The sequence below is a fragment of the Vipera berus genome (assembly GCF_964194415.1).
Source record: "Vipera berus genome assembly, chromosome: 11".
NCBI classification, from domain to species: Eukaryota; Metazoa; Chordata; class Lepidosauria; order Squamata; family Viperidae; genus Vipera; species Vipera berus.
The window spans coordinates 3,766,296-3,782,863 of NC_138214.1; the positions used below are offsets into that span (position 1 = coordinate 3,766,296).

At 42.6% G+C, this 16,568-nt stretch overlaps 1 protein-coding gene across 1 annotated transcript in view; it reads left to right on the top strand.

Moving 5' to 3' along the window:
• LOC308673255 (neuronal PAS domain-containing protein 2-like) overlaps nt 1-16,568 on the top strand; it is a 50,411-nt gene that overhangs the window by 22,427 nt on the left and 11,416 nt on the right. Inside the window, exons 2-12 of the mRNA XM_081336815.1 lie at nt 469-525; nt 1,731-1,885; nt 3,175-3,266; nt 6,381-6,470; nt 6,562-6,682; nt 7,265-7,378; nt 8,098-8,216; nt 9,248-9,330; nt 12,821-12,927; nt 13,722-13,869; nt 14,983-15,064. Coding sequence (XP_081192941.1) covers nt 494-525; nt 1,731-1,885; nt 3,175-3,266; nt 6,381-6,470; nt 6,562-6,682; nt 7,265-7,378; nt 8,098-8,216; nt 9,248-9,330; nt 12,821-12,927; nt 13,722-13,869; nt 14,983-15,064 — 1,143 coding nt within the window. The 5' untranslated portion in view covers nt 469-493. The remainder of the gene's footprint in view (nt 1-468; nt 526-1,730; nt 1,886-3,174; nt 3,267-6,380; nt 6,471-6,561; nt 6,683-7,264; nt 7,379-8,097; nt 8,217-9,247; nt 9,331-12,820; nt 12,928-13,721; nt 13,870-14,982; nt 15,065-16,568) is intronic.

Sequence of the window (16,568 nt, forward strand, 5' to 3'; positions counted from 1 at the left end):
AAAAAGATAAAAATTTGGGGTTTTAACAATGATTATCCGGTGTTATCATCTTGCTATCTGTTATTGTGACTGTTGTTATTTATTTAGGTATTTATGTATGTATTTATTTAAATGGATTGGCTGCCCAGCTCCAACTTGGATGGATTTCTATGACTTTTACTCCTTACCATGTTTTAAAAGAGGAAACAGCCACGTCGGTGTGCAAAGAAATTGGATAACCGATGCAACTTTATAGATTTGTGAATATACTTGTTGACTGTAACTCTGGGCGTCACAAACTACACAGGTCAATGAATGAGGGAAGAAACGGAACCAGTTTTTATGATGTTTATTTATTTATCTGTGTATCAGATATAGATACTGTATAGTGGCATATCTTACAAAAGGGATGAATGCTGCCATTTTGATAGCACCAGGTGGTGTTTGTTATGCCAACAAAAAAGTGACTGTTGCGTATTTTTATTGCAGAACTCCGTATTGTGTAAACGAGCTGATGGCCGAAGATGAGAAGGACAGGGCAAAGAGGTACAAGGGTTGGGGGAAAGCCGTTTGTATCCTAAGGAAGCCAGAGGCTGAGCAGTGATTGTGTTGTTCATGATAACAGCAACAGAACAAGGTCATGAATGAAGGCAAATATACATGTCCCAAGATAATGTTGCAGGATCCAATCTGGGTCAGTCACTGGAATGAGAGGTTCAATCTTCCAAGTCTTTCACATTCATGCTGGAGCCCAGCCTTAGGGCACTTCTCAATCTACAGGATGTGAGATTGGAAAGTTCTCATTTCTGTCCCATCCTGGAGATTGGGAAGTTCCAATCTCGAGTCCAAAAGCTTGGAAGAACAAAATGGCCGACCCAGATTGAATCCTGCAGAACAAAATCAATGAATCCCTGGAAAAAAACAGACTGCATATTTTCTCATTTTTGATGGTAGAACGAAACAGATTGAAGATAACCTGTTCATTTTTGCTATGCCTAACAAAGGTGACTCAAGGATAAAACTATTACAGATTTAGTCCAAAATTGTTGTTGTATGATCCTTCTGTTCCTTGAGGACTAGGGAATCCAACATTAAAAACCCAGCAGTAACTTGGTCTGAAATTTCTTGTTGCAAGAGTTAGGACGCCGCTTGAGATGTTATTTATTTAGGAGCAACCTTTTCCACGCTGGTGATCTATGATTTTTTCTTTTCTTTTTGGGGATTACTGTTCTCATTATCTCCATTCAGGAAGCTGAAAATAACAGGAAATCCCCATGTAGGAGAAGGCGAAGAATGAAAAGGCTGAGATTTACAACATGGAATCCATCAAGCGGATTCTTTGACTAGTGTGTAAACTCTATGCAAACTTGATTCAGGGCTGGGTGCATTACACAAATCCAACCACTTATTCACACCATAAACTGTATTTAAACCAACCGGATCTTAAATATGTAAACTCAGTTAAAGACTTTAGACCTTTAAGTCAAAGAGCTTCCCGGATGAGAAGAAAAACATTGAGACATATCCATGGGATCAAAAACATCGAGATGGTAGCTACATTGCTGAGATTAAAGCTCCGCCTTCTTTTAATCTGCGGTGTACATGAAACCAGGTGTAGCTTTGATTGCATTTGTCATGCACCATCTCAGCATTTCCGACCGTACCTTGTGTAAGGACCTCAGTGGCCTTGTAGATTTGCCCACGGAAGTGGAATGAAGTTTTCAAGGCAACTTTGTGTTTCCCTTGACCAGGGCGTCACGCAACAAATCTGAGAAGAAAAGAAGGGATCAATTCAATGTCCTCATTAAGGAACTGTGCACCATGCTTCAAGGGCATGGTCATCCACTCAAGATGGACAAGTCCACCATCTTACAGAGGACCATTGACTTTTTACAGAAACAGAAAGGTGAGCCTCAGGGAAACACCTTGCACTCTGCTCTTCTTATTACTGTTGTAGAGCCCGTTTTATTTTTCTTTAAAAATATATATTTTAAACAAGCTGGCCCTGAGCTTGGAAAGGTGAGTGATGGCCCTTCTCTCTCTGCTTTTCCCTTTTTAAAAAAAAAACAGCAACAACATTTCATTAGGTTATAGAGTAAAATACAAAATACAAAGCAAATAGTGGGACGCAGTGGGGAGGGAAAAGGGAGGGGGAATGAGGGGAAGAAGGGAGAAAGGGAAAGAAAAAAAAACAAGCAACCTCTAACTCCGGGGTTTGAGACTGTGTGTGTTTTCCAAGCAGACTTTTCAAAGTCACCCATGGCAACACCCAGCCCTCAGATGGGACACTATGCAGAGTGGGAGGCCCCCCCCGCCAGGTTGTTGTGTGAGGTGTGTAGTCCTTTCTTGGTCTCAGCAGGGCCATTGTGATCTTTTGTGACGTGTCCCTCTGAATAATTTGCACAGTGTGGCCTATCCTTGGCTGTTACCTTTGGAGCAGCTAAGTCAACACCACACTGCAGTGTAGTCTTGCAACCATTCGTTTAGTGACTGTCCAAAGTTACAACGGCAGGGAAATGAGTGACTTATGACCCTTGGTCACACAGTCATTGCAGCAGCCCTGCGGTCACGGGATCAAAATCCGGACGCTTGGCAACTGGCTCTTATTTATGACGGCGGCGTTGTCCCGTGATCACGTGATCCCTTTGTGTGACCTTCTGACAGGCAAAGTCAATGGGGAAGCCAGTGTCACTTAACAGCCGTGTCGCTAGCTTAACAGCTGCGGTGATTCGTTTCACAACCGCAGCGAGAAGGGTCATAAAATGGGGCAAAACCCGTTTTAACAACCGTCTTGCTTAGCGACAGAATTTTTGACTCAGTTGTGGTTGTAAGTCCAGGATTACTTGTATGTTTACTGTGTGATTCTCTCCGATCCAACGGTATTCAGCTTCAAAGGATGACTTTCCTATGAGTGTGTGTGTGTGTGTGGGGGAAATTCTCTGTTTATTTCTTTTTTCACTCTACACATAGCTTTATAAATCTGTTTATGCCTCTTCTGACTAAACCTAATGGTATTTGCATTCCTCCCCCCCCCCCCCCCCCCCGTTTTCTCAGTTACAGCAGTAATATAAAGTCAGGGTGGTTTCCTAGAGAAAATCCATTTTCTGAGGGGGGAAAATAATATTGCTTTTTTTTTTGTAGACCATCTTTAATGCTGCAGCGTTCTTTCTTAACCCAATTTCTTTTCTCTCTCAGAAGTCTCCACACAGACGGAAGCCTGTGAGATTAGACAAGACTGGAAACCCTCGTTCCTTACCAATGAAGAGTTCACTCAGTTGATGTTAGAGGTAAGTCGCCGTTGCACCGATGCAAGGAGAGGGAAGGAAGGGGTTGGTAGTAGGAGAAAGTTGCTAGACTTTGCTAGGAAATATTGCTTGCCACTGGTTAAAAAGGAAAAGAAATCTGGGGCACTCCAGATACCTCTCGAGAACCAGAGCAATGCCTAGTTAAGATGTTGAACAACGACAGGGTGAGACTTATTCTCCACCAGAGAAGCTCCATGGATCAGGATCAGAATCAGAATCAGAACTGAGCTGGAAGGGACCTTGGAGGTCATCTAGTCCATCCCTGTGCTCAAGCAGGAGATCCTGTACCATTTCAGACAAATGGCTGTCCAGTCTCTTCTTAAAAGCCTCCAGTGATGGAGCATCCACGATGTCTGGAGCCAAGCTGTTCCACTGGTTTAACTGTCCTCACTGTCAGGAGGTTTCTCCTTAATTCCAGGTTGCTTCTCTCCTTGATTATTTGGACCAGTTGCTGTCCTTTGGCCTAACCCACCCCAGATGGTTCTTACTGTAGGGATAAAACACAAGTGAGGTCTCTATAGTTCTCCTTGAACTATGGAAGAAAACGAAGAGGACAAGTTAAGGGAAGCAGGTATGTCTGGCTTAATGAAGAAAAGAATTAGTGGTGACACTACAACTGTCTTCCATTACTTGAGGCTCTATCACAGAGAAGAGGGGGTTGACATTCTCCAAAGCTCCTGAAGGTAAAAGCAAGGGGTGGAAGCTCATTAAAGAGAGATCAAACCTGGGACTCAGGAGAAATTCCTTGACAATGACAACAATGAATCCATGGAACAGCTTGTTTCCTGGAGTGGCGGGCGCTTCATCACTGGAAGTTTTCAAAGACTGGACAACCATTTGACCAGGATAGCGTAAGTTCTCCTGCTTTAGCAGTGGGTTGGGCTAGAAGACCTCCAAGGTCCCTTCCAGTTCTATGATTCTACGGGACACAGAGCTAATCAACAGATTGCTGGCTTCTGATTTGTGAAATGTTCACTGATCATTGCCAGAACTTGCCGAAGTCCGAATATATCATGCCAACAGTGTTGTATTGTATTTGCGGTAGCTTGCATTGTTCAGTTATTCTGATGTAAATGGACCAGTATTAGTGGTCAGTATTAGCTTGAAGAAGATCTTGAAGAAGATGGCTCAGAAGACAAAAATTTCTTTCTGTTTCTGAAGAGTCCATCTCTACTGCAGGCCTTTGCAATTTTGCACAACGACAAATGCCCAGCTTTTGCTGTCTGTGTGGACCGAGAACAACTGATAAATTTTGCACTTCTGGCCCCTCATTTAGAAATATTTAGGAATTTGCTTACGTGAGTTTTAGTAGAACCTGCCGTGTAGCTGGTTTTCCTTTGATGCTATTCCTTAGCGAAATAAATATTCCACACATGTAGACAGGAGAATATTTTCTATAACTTGTTTGCTTCCTCTTTTATCCCTGCCAGGAAGGAATCGCGCTGCATTTTAAATCAAGTTCTTTCATCTTTTGTGGACTATTTTCTGCGTCTTTCTCATCACAGCATTTAAGGGCGTGGCCTGGCCTAGAATTACTGCAGTTTGACTATTTCCTTCTCATAGATATCCAGTGACTCACCTTCTTTAGAAAAATCTGTTTACTTCCAGTTCTGCAAATGTCTCTTCATGGGCTTCCAGTTTAATGCAAACAAGCTTCTGCCTATGAGGGTGGGGGGAAAAAAGAAATCTTTATGGGTTTCACTTGCAGATGGTTATTTAAAAAATGCCTTGGCTTTGCCATTTTTCTGGCAATTTATTTTTCTTGTCCTTTCAACAGTCACCAGTTGGATTCTCTGAGTTAGAGGCGAAGTATACAAGCAAGGAGGTAGAAAGGGAAAGGGAACTTGGCTTCCTGATGCCTGAGAGATGTAAATTTCATTCTCAGATCTCATTGCCTTTGCAGTAGGCTGTGATCCAGATATGGATTAAGGAAAGAAAAAAAAAATAAGCGTTAACTCAGAGTAAGGAAACCTAGACCTGGGATAACATCAGTTCCCAAAACCTTCTTTGTGGTTCCAAGTGGTTAAGCAAAGGCTTATTTTTCCCCCATAAAGAGGCAGAAATTTCCAAAGGGAAATGAGGAGACATTGACAACTTGTCCTTCTTTCAAGAAGTCATCCATTTCCCAAAGGAAGCCTCAGTCATTGAGAAGGACCGATTTCCCCCCCCCCCCAACTGTACAACTTCTGGCTTGGGTTCCAGAGAGGCCTTTGACCCAGGTCCTGCTACCCTGGGTCTCCTGAGCTGTGCTGAGCTGGGTGGGGATTCATAGGGAGGAGATTGGCCCTGCTCTGTGAAAGGGAGCTTTATTTACCATTAAAGTAAGAGACCTACAAGATATGTTGGGTGCCAATATTCCCAAGGAAATCTAGTTCTCTCTCTCTCTCTCTCTCTCTCTCTCTCTCTCTCTCTCTCTCTCTCTCTCTCTCTCTCTCTCTCTCTCTCTCTCTCTCGTGTGTGTGTGTGTGTGTGTCTCTATCTATCTATCTATCTATCTATCTATCTATCTATCTATCTATCTATCTATCTATCTATCTATCTATCCATCCATCCATCCATCCATCCTCTCTCTCTCTCTCTCTCTCTCTCTCTCTCTCTCTCTCTCTCTCTCTCTCTCTATCTATCTATCTATCTATCTATTTATCATCTATCATCTATCTATCTCATCTCTCTCACTGTGTGTGACTCTCTCTCTGTGTCTCCCTCCCTCCCTCCCTCCCTCCCTTTCTTTGCCAGCTTGAGACAGAATGCAAATAGTGTTGATGCTGTACCTTCCTCAGATCAAGTCAGCCAATTCTTTTGTCTCGTGGCCCAGAAAAATAACACCAATAGTACACTCCCTTCTCTCATGCTCTGTTGCTAAAAATATAACACCAACAAATAGTTTTGCTACCCTTTCTGGATCACTCAGATCTTTCTGCTGCTGAATAGTCTGGCTGATTTTAATACTTAATGCTGAACTCACATGTCATTGTGCAACTTGAGCAAAGTTTCATAAATTCCATGGAAAATTTAACTTTTTGAAGTCAAGAGTCAAGAGGTTGGGAGACGTGCCGCTTGTTCCTCTGTGATGCCTTTTCTTTCCCCTACATGTAGGCACTGGACGGGTTTCTCATTGCACTAACCACTGACGGGATTATTATTTACGTATCCGATAGCGTCTCTTCACTCCTTGGACATTTGCCGGTGAGTTCTAACCGTACAATGTCGGAATGTCATCCCTTTGCCTCCTCACTATAACTCTCTTGTTGAACATAACGACATTCTTTTGTCTCAGTCAGATTTGGTGGACCAAAATATATTAAATTTCCTGCCTGAGTGTGAACAGAACAATGTCTACAAGATACTTTCACCCCATGTGCTTGTGACCGACCCAGTAACCTCCGATTTTCTAAACAGTAAGTGATGCATTTTGCTATTTCCAGCAAAGGAAAGTTTAATTTAGATAATCCTTGACTTACAACAGTCCATTTACTGACTGTTAGAAGTTACAACAGCATGAGAAAAAGCGGCTCGTGGCCGTTTGTCACGCTGATGACCGCTGCAGCATCCCCAATGGTCAATATGATCAAAATTCGGACGCTGGGCAACTGGCTCCTATTTACGACCGTTGCTGTATCCCTAAAGGTCCCATGATCCCTTTTTGCGACCTTCTGACAAGCAAAGTCAATGGGGGAAGCCAAATTCACTTAATAACTGGGTTCCTAACTTAATAACTGCAGTGATTCACTTAAGGTGGTAAGAAAGGTGGTAAAACTCACTCAAGAAACGTCTCGAGTTAACAACAGAAATTTTGGGCTCGACGGTGGTCGAGGATTTACCCGTATTCCACATTCAGTCTAGTAGTCCAACTCCGGATCGACGTACAGTATATGTGAATTCCAAGCAGAGGGTTGGAGTAGATGACCTCAAAGGTACCCTTGACGATTTCATTGATTTGTATTGTTCTGTAAAGCCCTTTTTTCATCGGTCTCTTTCAGCTGAAAAACAAATTGAGTTTTGCTGCCACTTAGCCCGAGGAAGCCTGGATCCGAATGAGCCCACTACATACGAATATGTCAAATTTGTGGTGGATTTCAAACCGTTTTCTCCCGGTAAGCTGATGCATTCCTCTGCCCTTCCCCGCCCCCCCCCTTTTTTTTAACATGCTGATAATTTTACATGCTGATAATTTATCTTTGCCAAAAAAGCTAATACAATGCTTGATTGTATAAACAGAGGCATAGAATCAAGATCACATGAAATATTAATACCGCTTTATAAAACCTTAGCAAGACTACAACTGCATCCCGTTTTGATTATTACATTACAAAAAAGATGTTGAGACTTTGGGAAAAAGTGCAGAGAAGAGCAACTAAGATGATTAAAGGTCTGGAGACTAAAACATATGAAGAACGGCTGCAGGATTTGGGTTTGGCTAGTCTAGAGAAAAGAAGGATTAGGGGGGGGACATGATAACAGTTTTCCAGTATTTGAGGGACTGCCGCAAAGAGGAGGGGGTCAATTTAATTTCCAAACCACCTGAAGGCAAGACAAGAAACAATGGGTGGAAACTAATCAAGGAGAGAAGCAACCTGGAAGTAAGGAGAAGCTTCCTAACTGAGAACAATTAACCAGTGGAACCGCTTGCCTCCAGAAGTTGTGGCTGGTTCATCACTGGAGGCTTTTAAGAAGAGACTGGACAGCCACTTGTCTGGAATGGTATGGGGTCTGCTATTCGAGCAGGGGGTCAGGCTGGAAGACCTTCAAGGCCCCTTCTAGCTCTATTCTGATTGATTGAAGTTGTTTTGGGCGTTTCTCTTTTTGTCTCTAGTGCCTACGTCGTCCTTCAACGGCTTCGAGTCTCCCGTAGCGCGCGCGTTCCGGTCAGTCAGTGACACCCAGGTCTGTCTAGTCGCAACGGTTCGTCTCATTACGCCACAGTTCTTGAAGGTGCGCTAAGTAGAGAGCCATAACTATAATCAGATACAATCCAGGGGCCATGGACAGGAGCCAGCGGACCAAGCCCAAAGGTCTTCATGAGCTTGGAACCATCCCGGGAGAACTTCATTAGGGATACCATTTTTGTTTGTTTGTTTTGGAGTAAAGACATTTTAAAGAGCCTTGGTGGAGCAGTGGGCTAATGCCTCCTTAAGTAACACCAGCTGCCTGCAATTAGTGCAGGTTCGAGTCCCACCAGGCTCAAGGTTGACTCAGCCTTCCATCCTTCCGAGGTAGGTAAAATGAGGACCCAGATTGTTGGGGGCAATTAAGCTGACTTTGTAATAATGCTGCTTGGGGGTGTGTGTGAAAGCCCTAATAAGCAGGCATATACATAGAATGAAGGCTACTGCTAAGCTTGTAAGCCGCCCTGAGTCTTCGGGGAAGGGCGGGATATAAATGGAATTAAAATTAAATTAAAATTAAATTAAATTAAATTAAAAGATTAAAATGATAAAGACTTTCCTTCAGCAGTGGGGGGGGCCCAATATGAGCACGTTCCAAGCAAGGCTCTGTTGAAATTTTTCTCATCCAACGCTATTTTTGTTGGTCAAAATATGGAGCGGCTTTCTGAAATGTGCTGATCAAGCGGCACCCTCTCAAGGAGATGCCCACGTGTGACTTTTTTTTTTTTGACATAAGTAGGGTTGTACTGCAGGTTTAGAGTTTTATGTAAGAAGGATGAAATGGGGGGATCGTTCGTTGCCGGGCGTGGATAATTCTGCCCTATTCACAGTGAAGCGTTCTTCATCTGTAGCAAACGAAGCGAACCCCGATTACAAATTAGAGCAGCACCTGAATTAAGTTTATGGTATAGGAGCGTGGTTAGAAAAAGCAAATTAGGCAGCCTGATCGATGGTCTTGCTTGCTGGATTTGGGTTTGCGTAGGATTATTTGTTTCTGGTGTGTGTGTGTTTAGTCTGTGAGAGAGAGAGAACGGAGACCAACCAGCTAACCATATCTTCTGCCCTCCATTTGGGCAGGAACTTTGTAACGTGGAAGAATCCTGTGAAGAATTCACCTCACGGCACAGCCTGGAATGGAAGTTTTTGTTTTTAGACCACAGGTGAGATTGTTGGGTTTATGGTTTCTGGAAGGGGCAGAAAACTGCTTGGGGGGCAAGAGAAATATGCAACGTAAAAGGGACGTCAAGAGTCCGTTCGTCCCCCCCCTCTGTCTGTCCCTCCCTCCCTCTGTCCCTCTGTCTGTCTGCCCATCATTTTGTCTGTCCGGGGACCAGTCTGTCTACCAGTCTGTCTGTTCATCAGTCCCTTTGTCTATCCTTCTGTCCATCTCTCTGTTCGCCAGTGCCTCTTGCCTGCCGTCCGTCCGTCTACTAGTCTGTCTGTCCATCTGTCCATTTGTCTGCCTGTTTTCCTGTGCGTCCAGGCGCCTCTCCAACTGTCCAACTGTCTCTCTGTCCGATTCATGCCACCTTAACAGAGCCGTGGTCTTTCTGAGCCACTGGTGCCTATCTGAATTAAGCACAATTTGCACATTTTGTTTACACTTGAATCTGGTCCTGGCTTTGTTGCTTCTCTGCCAAGCCAAGATTTCTGATTCTAGCCATGAATTCTGGTCCTTTGCAGTTAGATCAGCTAGTATGTCCCTATGTATATATTTTCTCCTTTTTATTCTTTTGGTCTCTATGCTTTCCCACCCAGGAATACAAAAGAAAACAGCCTCAATTCCATCCTAATTACTCCTTCACTTTAATGGATGTAGTTCAAACAGAGCTGAGTCATTGCTTTCCTATTTGGAAACCCAACCAAAGATTTTGTATTCCAAGAAGGACAGGAAGTTACAAATATCCTGAGCTATGAATAAGATGAAAGGGATGGATGGATAAATACTTTTCAGGTTGCAGAGCCAGCCTGCCTTCTCATTATTCAAACAGAATATTTTTTTTCCTCTTTCTTCTTGCTGCTTAAAGCTTTTTTTCCCTTTCAAACAGTACGCCCAATTCTGAAGCCATCCCTGTGTCATTCTCTAGCCCGTATTTTACAAAAATCTTGCAAAAAATCTTTGCCCCATTTTACAATTTTTCTTGCTTTGGTTGTTAAGGGAATCACTGCTCTTATTCAGTGAGCAACACAGCTGTTAAGGGAATCTGGCTTCCCCATTGACTTTGCTAGTCAGAAAGTTGACCATGGGACACTGCAACTGTCGTAAGTACACGCCAGTTGCCGAGCCTCCAAAGTTTGATCATGTGACCATGGAGATGCTGCAGTGGACATAAGTTCCTTTTTCCGGTGTTGTTGGGACTTTGAACTGTAACTGTTGTAAGTCGAGAACTAGCTATATTTAGAAGAAGACGTCTTAAGGCATTTAAGCCTGCCTTAATCCTGCCTTTTCTTTTTTCTTTTTTTAAAATATGGGCCAATATGATCATAGTAAAAAAATGACAATAAAAGTTATCTTATATTATCTTAAGGATGGGTCTCCCTCTGCTGACTTAAATAGAGAAAACCTCTTGGAGCAAAACAGGGCTAGCTTTGGAGTCAAGAAATTAAGGCAGGGCCCGGAGGTAGAACTAAATATGATATACTGTATATTTATATTACCGGGAAACAGATGTCTTTCTCTTCACTATGCAGATAGGCTGGCCTGTTCTTATGGGTAATGAGGGCAATTAAGCCATGTTTATTGGAGTTGTTTGTCCCCAGTGTTTGTCACTGTCGGAAGGTAACTTCTCCTTCCCTTGATAATCATCTCAGCCTTCACACAAGATGTATGTGGCATCTTTTGTGGGGTTAGCTTGTGTGGGAGCAGAGGAGTGGAGAACCAACCCAGTCTGATCTTATTTATTTGTTACATTTATATGTTGCCTGTTTCACTCTCAGGGAGGCTGACCCACAATAAAAAAAAGCATTGTATAGAACTCTTAAAGTTGGATGGTGTTTTAAGCAACCTCTTGACTGTAGCTACTCCTCAATTTGCGACAATTTGCTTAGAGGAAGCTGGATTTACTTAACGACCGTGGTTCAAAGTTACTGAAAAAAAGGTGAATTTTATGGATGGTTGCATCATCCCCAGGGTCACATGATCAAAATTCAGGAGCTTGGCAACTGGCGTATATTTAAAACGGTTGAAGCGTCTCCTGGGGTCATGTGATCACCATTTATAGCCTCCCCACCTGGCTTCTGACAAGCGAAGTCAAATGCTTAACCACCGTGGCAAAAGTATTGTTAAAAATATGGCATGACTCGCTTAATAACTTCCTTGCTTAACGACAGAACTGTGAAATTCAATTCTGGTCGTAAGTCAAGGGCAACCTGTAATTGCATGGCCTTCACCTTATTATATATGTGGACATTCAACATGCCTGTCCAGCTCTAAAACCCTCAAGCTTGGGTGCCAGATGACTCATTTCCCTAATTGTCGTTCCCTCAGTGCAAAGATAGAATCAACTGTTCAACATCACTTCCTTAGATGAAGTCAGTGCTTTGGTACATCAGGGTTGTATACCCTGATTGTCTCTTGTGCCTTCAGGCAGAATTATTGAATAATAATAATAATAACAATTCTCTTACACAGTCAGTCATCCTCCTTAGCTTTCTACACAGGCTCTCTAGCTGATCAGCCAAAAACAAATGGTGTTATTTGACCACAATAATTGAAGAATGAACCTTGGGATAATCCTTTTGAAGCCAACTTTTGCATTCTGAAGGACCTTGAAGTTGGGGTGGTGAGTTTGTTGGTTCTTTGGTTCCTTCTTCTCCAGGGAATTGTCTATGGACATTCTCAATCATTTCAGGTCATGGACGTCTCAAAGATATTTTTCCAAAAGGCAAATGGACTTTGGGTTCCCCCCCCCTGGAAACGCTTCTCTTCTCAATCAAGAATTGAAGAAGGAGGAGGAGGAGGAGGAGAAGAACTGAAGAAGTTTCTTGGATGAAAAATGAAACATTTTCAAGGAAAAAAAACCTAGAAGGTCCAAGTTGCATTTGGAAAAGCATCTTTGGGATCTTCAGGGCACCTTTTTATATCTCTGAAGTCCGATATGTCTTCCCATTATTGACTGCTTCAGACCAAAAAATCCAACTCCATCCAGCTGTTCTCATGAAAATTCCTTGGGAGTTACTTTTGCTTACCTGTTAAAGGATACACTGAAGCTTCTTCAGTTCTTCTCCTTCGGTTCTTGAATGAGAAGAGAAATGTTTCCAAGGGAAACACCCCCCCCCCAAAAAAAAAGAAAAGTCCAGTTGCCTTTTGGAAAAAATATCTTTGAGACAACCATGATCTGAAATGATTGAGAATCTCCATAGACTCTATGGAGATTCTCAATCATTTCAGATCATGGTTGCCTCAAAGATGTTTTTCCAAAAGGCAACTGGACTTGGCCTAGTCCAGGGATAGGCAACCTTGGCTCTTTTATGTCTTGTGGACTTCAACATGGCTGGCTCAGGAATTCTGGGAGTTGAAGTCCACGAGTCATAAAAGAGCCAAGGTTGCCTACCCTTGGTCTGTGACATAGAGTACAATCTCCTGGAGAAGATGGTTAGCCCTAACCTTTAATAATCATAGCCTTTTTCCTTCCCTTTCTTTTCTTCTAGAGCTCCACCTATAATTGGCTATTTGCCCTTTGAGGTTCTTGGGACCTCTGGCTATGATTACTACCATGCTGATGACTTAGAACTTCTCGCTAGGTGCCACGAACACCGTAAGTGTCCTTCTTCACAAGAGTCATCTGGGGCATGCATACCAACCAGGGAGGGTTTATCTTAACCATGATTTTGTTGCACAAAATTAGAGTCGTCTCACAGATCAGGAGATGATAATGTGTGTAACCAGTGCCCGATTCGTTTTCTAAATTGCCATTACCCACCCCTGAAGAAGTGGGAAGGAAAAAGTAGCCAAGAGTAAGCCATGATTCTTTCTGACTTGGATTTAGCTTCTCACGAAGTCAAAACTGAGATGTAATCATCAATCTACATGGTAATATTCCTGTAGAAGTCTTCTCCACTAAGGTATATGAAACAAAAATTACAGCTCTTTGCTGTGAACTAAGCTGATTTGTATAATCGACATGACTGATACGATAGCAGTCTTTCAATATTTGAGGGGCTGCCACAAAGAAAAGGGGGCCCCACCCCTTCTCCAAAGCACCTGAAGGCAGGACAAGAAGCAACGGATGGAAACCAATCAAGGAGAGAAGCAACCTAGAACTAAGGAGAAATTTCCTGACACTGACAAACAATTAATCAGTGGAAGGGCTTGCCTCCAGAAGTTATGGGTGCTTCCTCACTGGAAGTTTTTAAAAAGAGATTGGACAACATAGGTTCTCTTGCTTGAGTAGGGGGTTAGACTAGAAGACCTCCAAGGCCCCTTCCAATTCTGTTACTCTGTTATTCTGTTACCACGGAGCATGCCAGGTCAATGCCAGGAAGAAGGACACCAACCAGTGTGCCAAGCCGGGTTTAACAGAGCCTGTCTTTTGTTGTTGTTAATGCGCAGTGATGCAGTTTGGCAAAGGCAAGTCTTGCTACTACAGATTCTTGACCAAAGGCCAGCAGTGGATATGGTTACAGACCCATTATTACATCACCTACCATCAGTGGAACTCCAAGCCCGAGTTCATTGTGTGCAGCCACACGGTTGTTAGGTAAGCATGCAAACTATTTGTCTGCCCTACACAGCCTGGGCTCAAATGTGCTATAACAGTATGCTGGAGTGTGTGCAGTTATATAAAACAATTATGGTTAAAATTGGGCTGTGGAGAAGGGAAAACAACACATTTTTCTGCTGGAGGTGGCAGAAAGCTGAAAACAGTATTCAGCTGGTCCTCGACTTATAACCACAATAGAGAAAGGAAAAAAATCCATATTAATGGGTGTGGTTGTTAAGTGAAACATGCTGGCTGGGGGATTCTGGGAGTTGAGACCCACAAGGCTTAATAGTCAAGGTTGAGAGACACTGATCTAAAACATGGCACATCAAATCCAGGAGCCCAGAGGCGATAGAATTTATTTCTACTAACCAGAGTTAACCATGGTTTAAGGTCCAGAGGCAACAATAAATATGGGCTATGAAAAAAGAACAGAGGATGGAGGTAATCTGTAAATATGCTGTTGCCCACATTCCTCTGTTTTTTCTCCCCCCCCCAAAAGCATAGTTCTTAAATTGTGCTTAAGAATGTGTATCAGCTGCCTGTTGGTTGCCCAGGATCATGTATTTGAGATGGAAGCCTATATAAACTGGAAAAAATAGGGTTTCTTTTTCGAGGAAATAGTAGGCCCATTCTTTTTATTCTTTTAATTTGTGGTCCTCTCAGTAAGATTTTGGGTGATTAGGAAGAGAGAGAGAGGAGGTGGAAAGAAAGAAAAAGAAAGGAAAGAAAGAAAGAAAGAAAGAAAGAAAGAAAGAAAGAAAGAAAGAAAGAAAGAAAGAAAGAAAGAAAGAAAGAAAGAGAGAAATAAAGAAAGAAAGAAAGAAAAAGAAAGAGAGAAAGAAAAGAAAGAAAGAGCGAGCAGAGAAGGAAAGAGAGAGAGAAAAGGAGAGAGGGAGAGAGAAAGAGAGAGAAAGGGAGATCTAGATCTAAATCTTATATCTTCTGGCTTTTCATAATTTTCCTAGATTTTTATTTCTACGCTGATCTCTTCTCGATGCTTTTAATGACTGTACCCCACCCTCCTTATGCTGATCTATAACTGTAATGATTTATAGGTTGATTGATGCATTATTCTGCATGGGTTTCACCCTTACCCTTTTTTTTAAGCTATGCTGAAGTTCGAGCTGAAAGGAGAAGAGACGCTGGCCTTGAGGAATCGTCTATTGAATTGGCCTCTTCGTCCTTAAAGGTAGTATACATTCCGAGAAAATCCAGTAAGAGGTTTTGGCGGTTCAAAGGTTTTGCGGCAACAGGAAACTGTTGTTTTGGAAGAAGGGATTGGGAGGTGTTTTTTTTTTCTTCCTAGTTTTTTTGTATTGGTTTCAACCTTCAAATGAATCTGAAATGCACAAGAGATTTTTTTCCCCTATAAAAGTTCCTACTGTCAACTTCTTTTCTGATGAAGTTGAACAGGTAGACGCTCTGGATTTATCCTGCCAGATCTAGTTTCCTCACTATTCAATTATTACAATACCACTCATCCCCAGCCGGCATGATCAATGGGAATTGCAGTCGACCAGCTGGAAAAACCTGCCTTACCTTGGATGAGCAAAGGTCTGCTCCACATTGATAAGAGATTAGCGTTTCCCAACTTTGGCAACTTTAAGATAGGCACCGTAGAGTTCTAGAGTTCTTCAGCCAATATATAGTAGCTAGGAATTCTGGGAGTTGAAGTCCAGCTATCTTAAAGTTGCAAAGGTTGAGAAATGCTGCTCCAGATGTTTGATGACCGGGATCCAGGAAATTAAGTCTTCTTCTTCTTTTTTTTTTTTTTAGCATCTTTTGGATGTGAAGTTCTAGGAGGCGTCCTTGGTGTTCCCTGAACCTGGTTGTTGCCTTGAAGACATTTCATTACCCAAACTAGGTAATGTCATCAGTGCTACACCATCAGTTACCTAGTTTAATCAAATGTCTGCAAGAAAACAAGCAGGCTCAGAGAGCACCAAGGACCCCTATAGTCGTCGTCCTCCTCCTCCTCCTCCTCCTCCTCCTCCTCCTCCTCCTCCTCCTCCTCCTCCTCTCCACAACCCCTCTCCCTTCTAGCACTGATGATGTTGCCTAGTTGGGTCATGAAACATCTGCAAGAAAACAAGCAGGCTCAGAGAGCACCAAGGACCCCACAGTTCAACCCTGAGCTACAAATATTCTCCTTTATTGAACTTCTAGGAGTTGAGCCAAGACCTTCACCTTGTCACTTTCCAGATGTGCTGAGCTGTTGAACTCGTATATCTACTAAGCAATTTTGCTATTGCTGAGTTCTGCCTTGCCTCTAATATTACCTGCCCATAACCTTTGTGCTTATTCACCAATTGCCACAATATATGTAAGGATGGAAAATAAAGGAATATGTTATTGATCTGTTAGCTTGTTTTTTTCCTGAAAATCTGAGGCTCCTGAGCTTGGCAGATTGTCTCCCTAATTGCCTTTCCCATCGCCGTTTATAATAAATATGGCCTCGTTGTGTCTGCTCAATTAATCGGGTCAAATTAGTCAATGCCAGTGTCTCGATAATGAGAGGCCAACGTCACTCAGAGGGAGCTTTCTTTAATTGATTTCTTGGACATGTAATCCAAGTGGCCTATTTTCCCTGCCCTTGTGAAGAAAGTTTTAAACTTGTGAAGCCATCACATCAGAGAAGAGTTTTCTGGAGCGGAGGTTTTTTATTTTTATTTTGCAGCACCTTGAAGATTTGG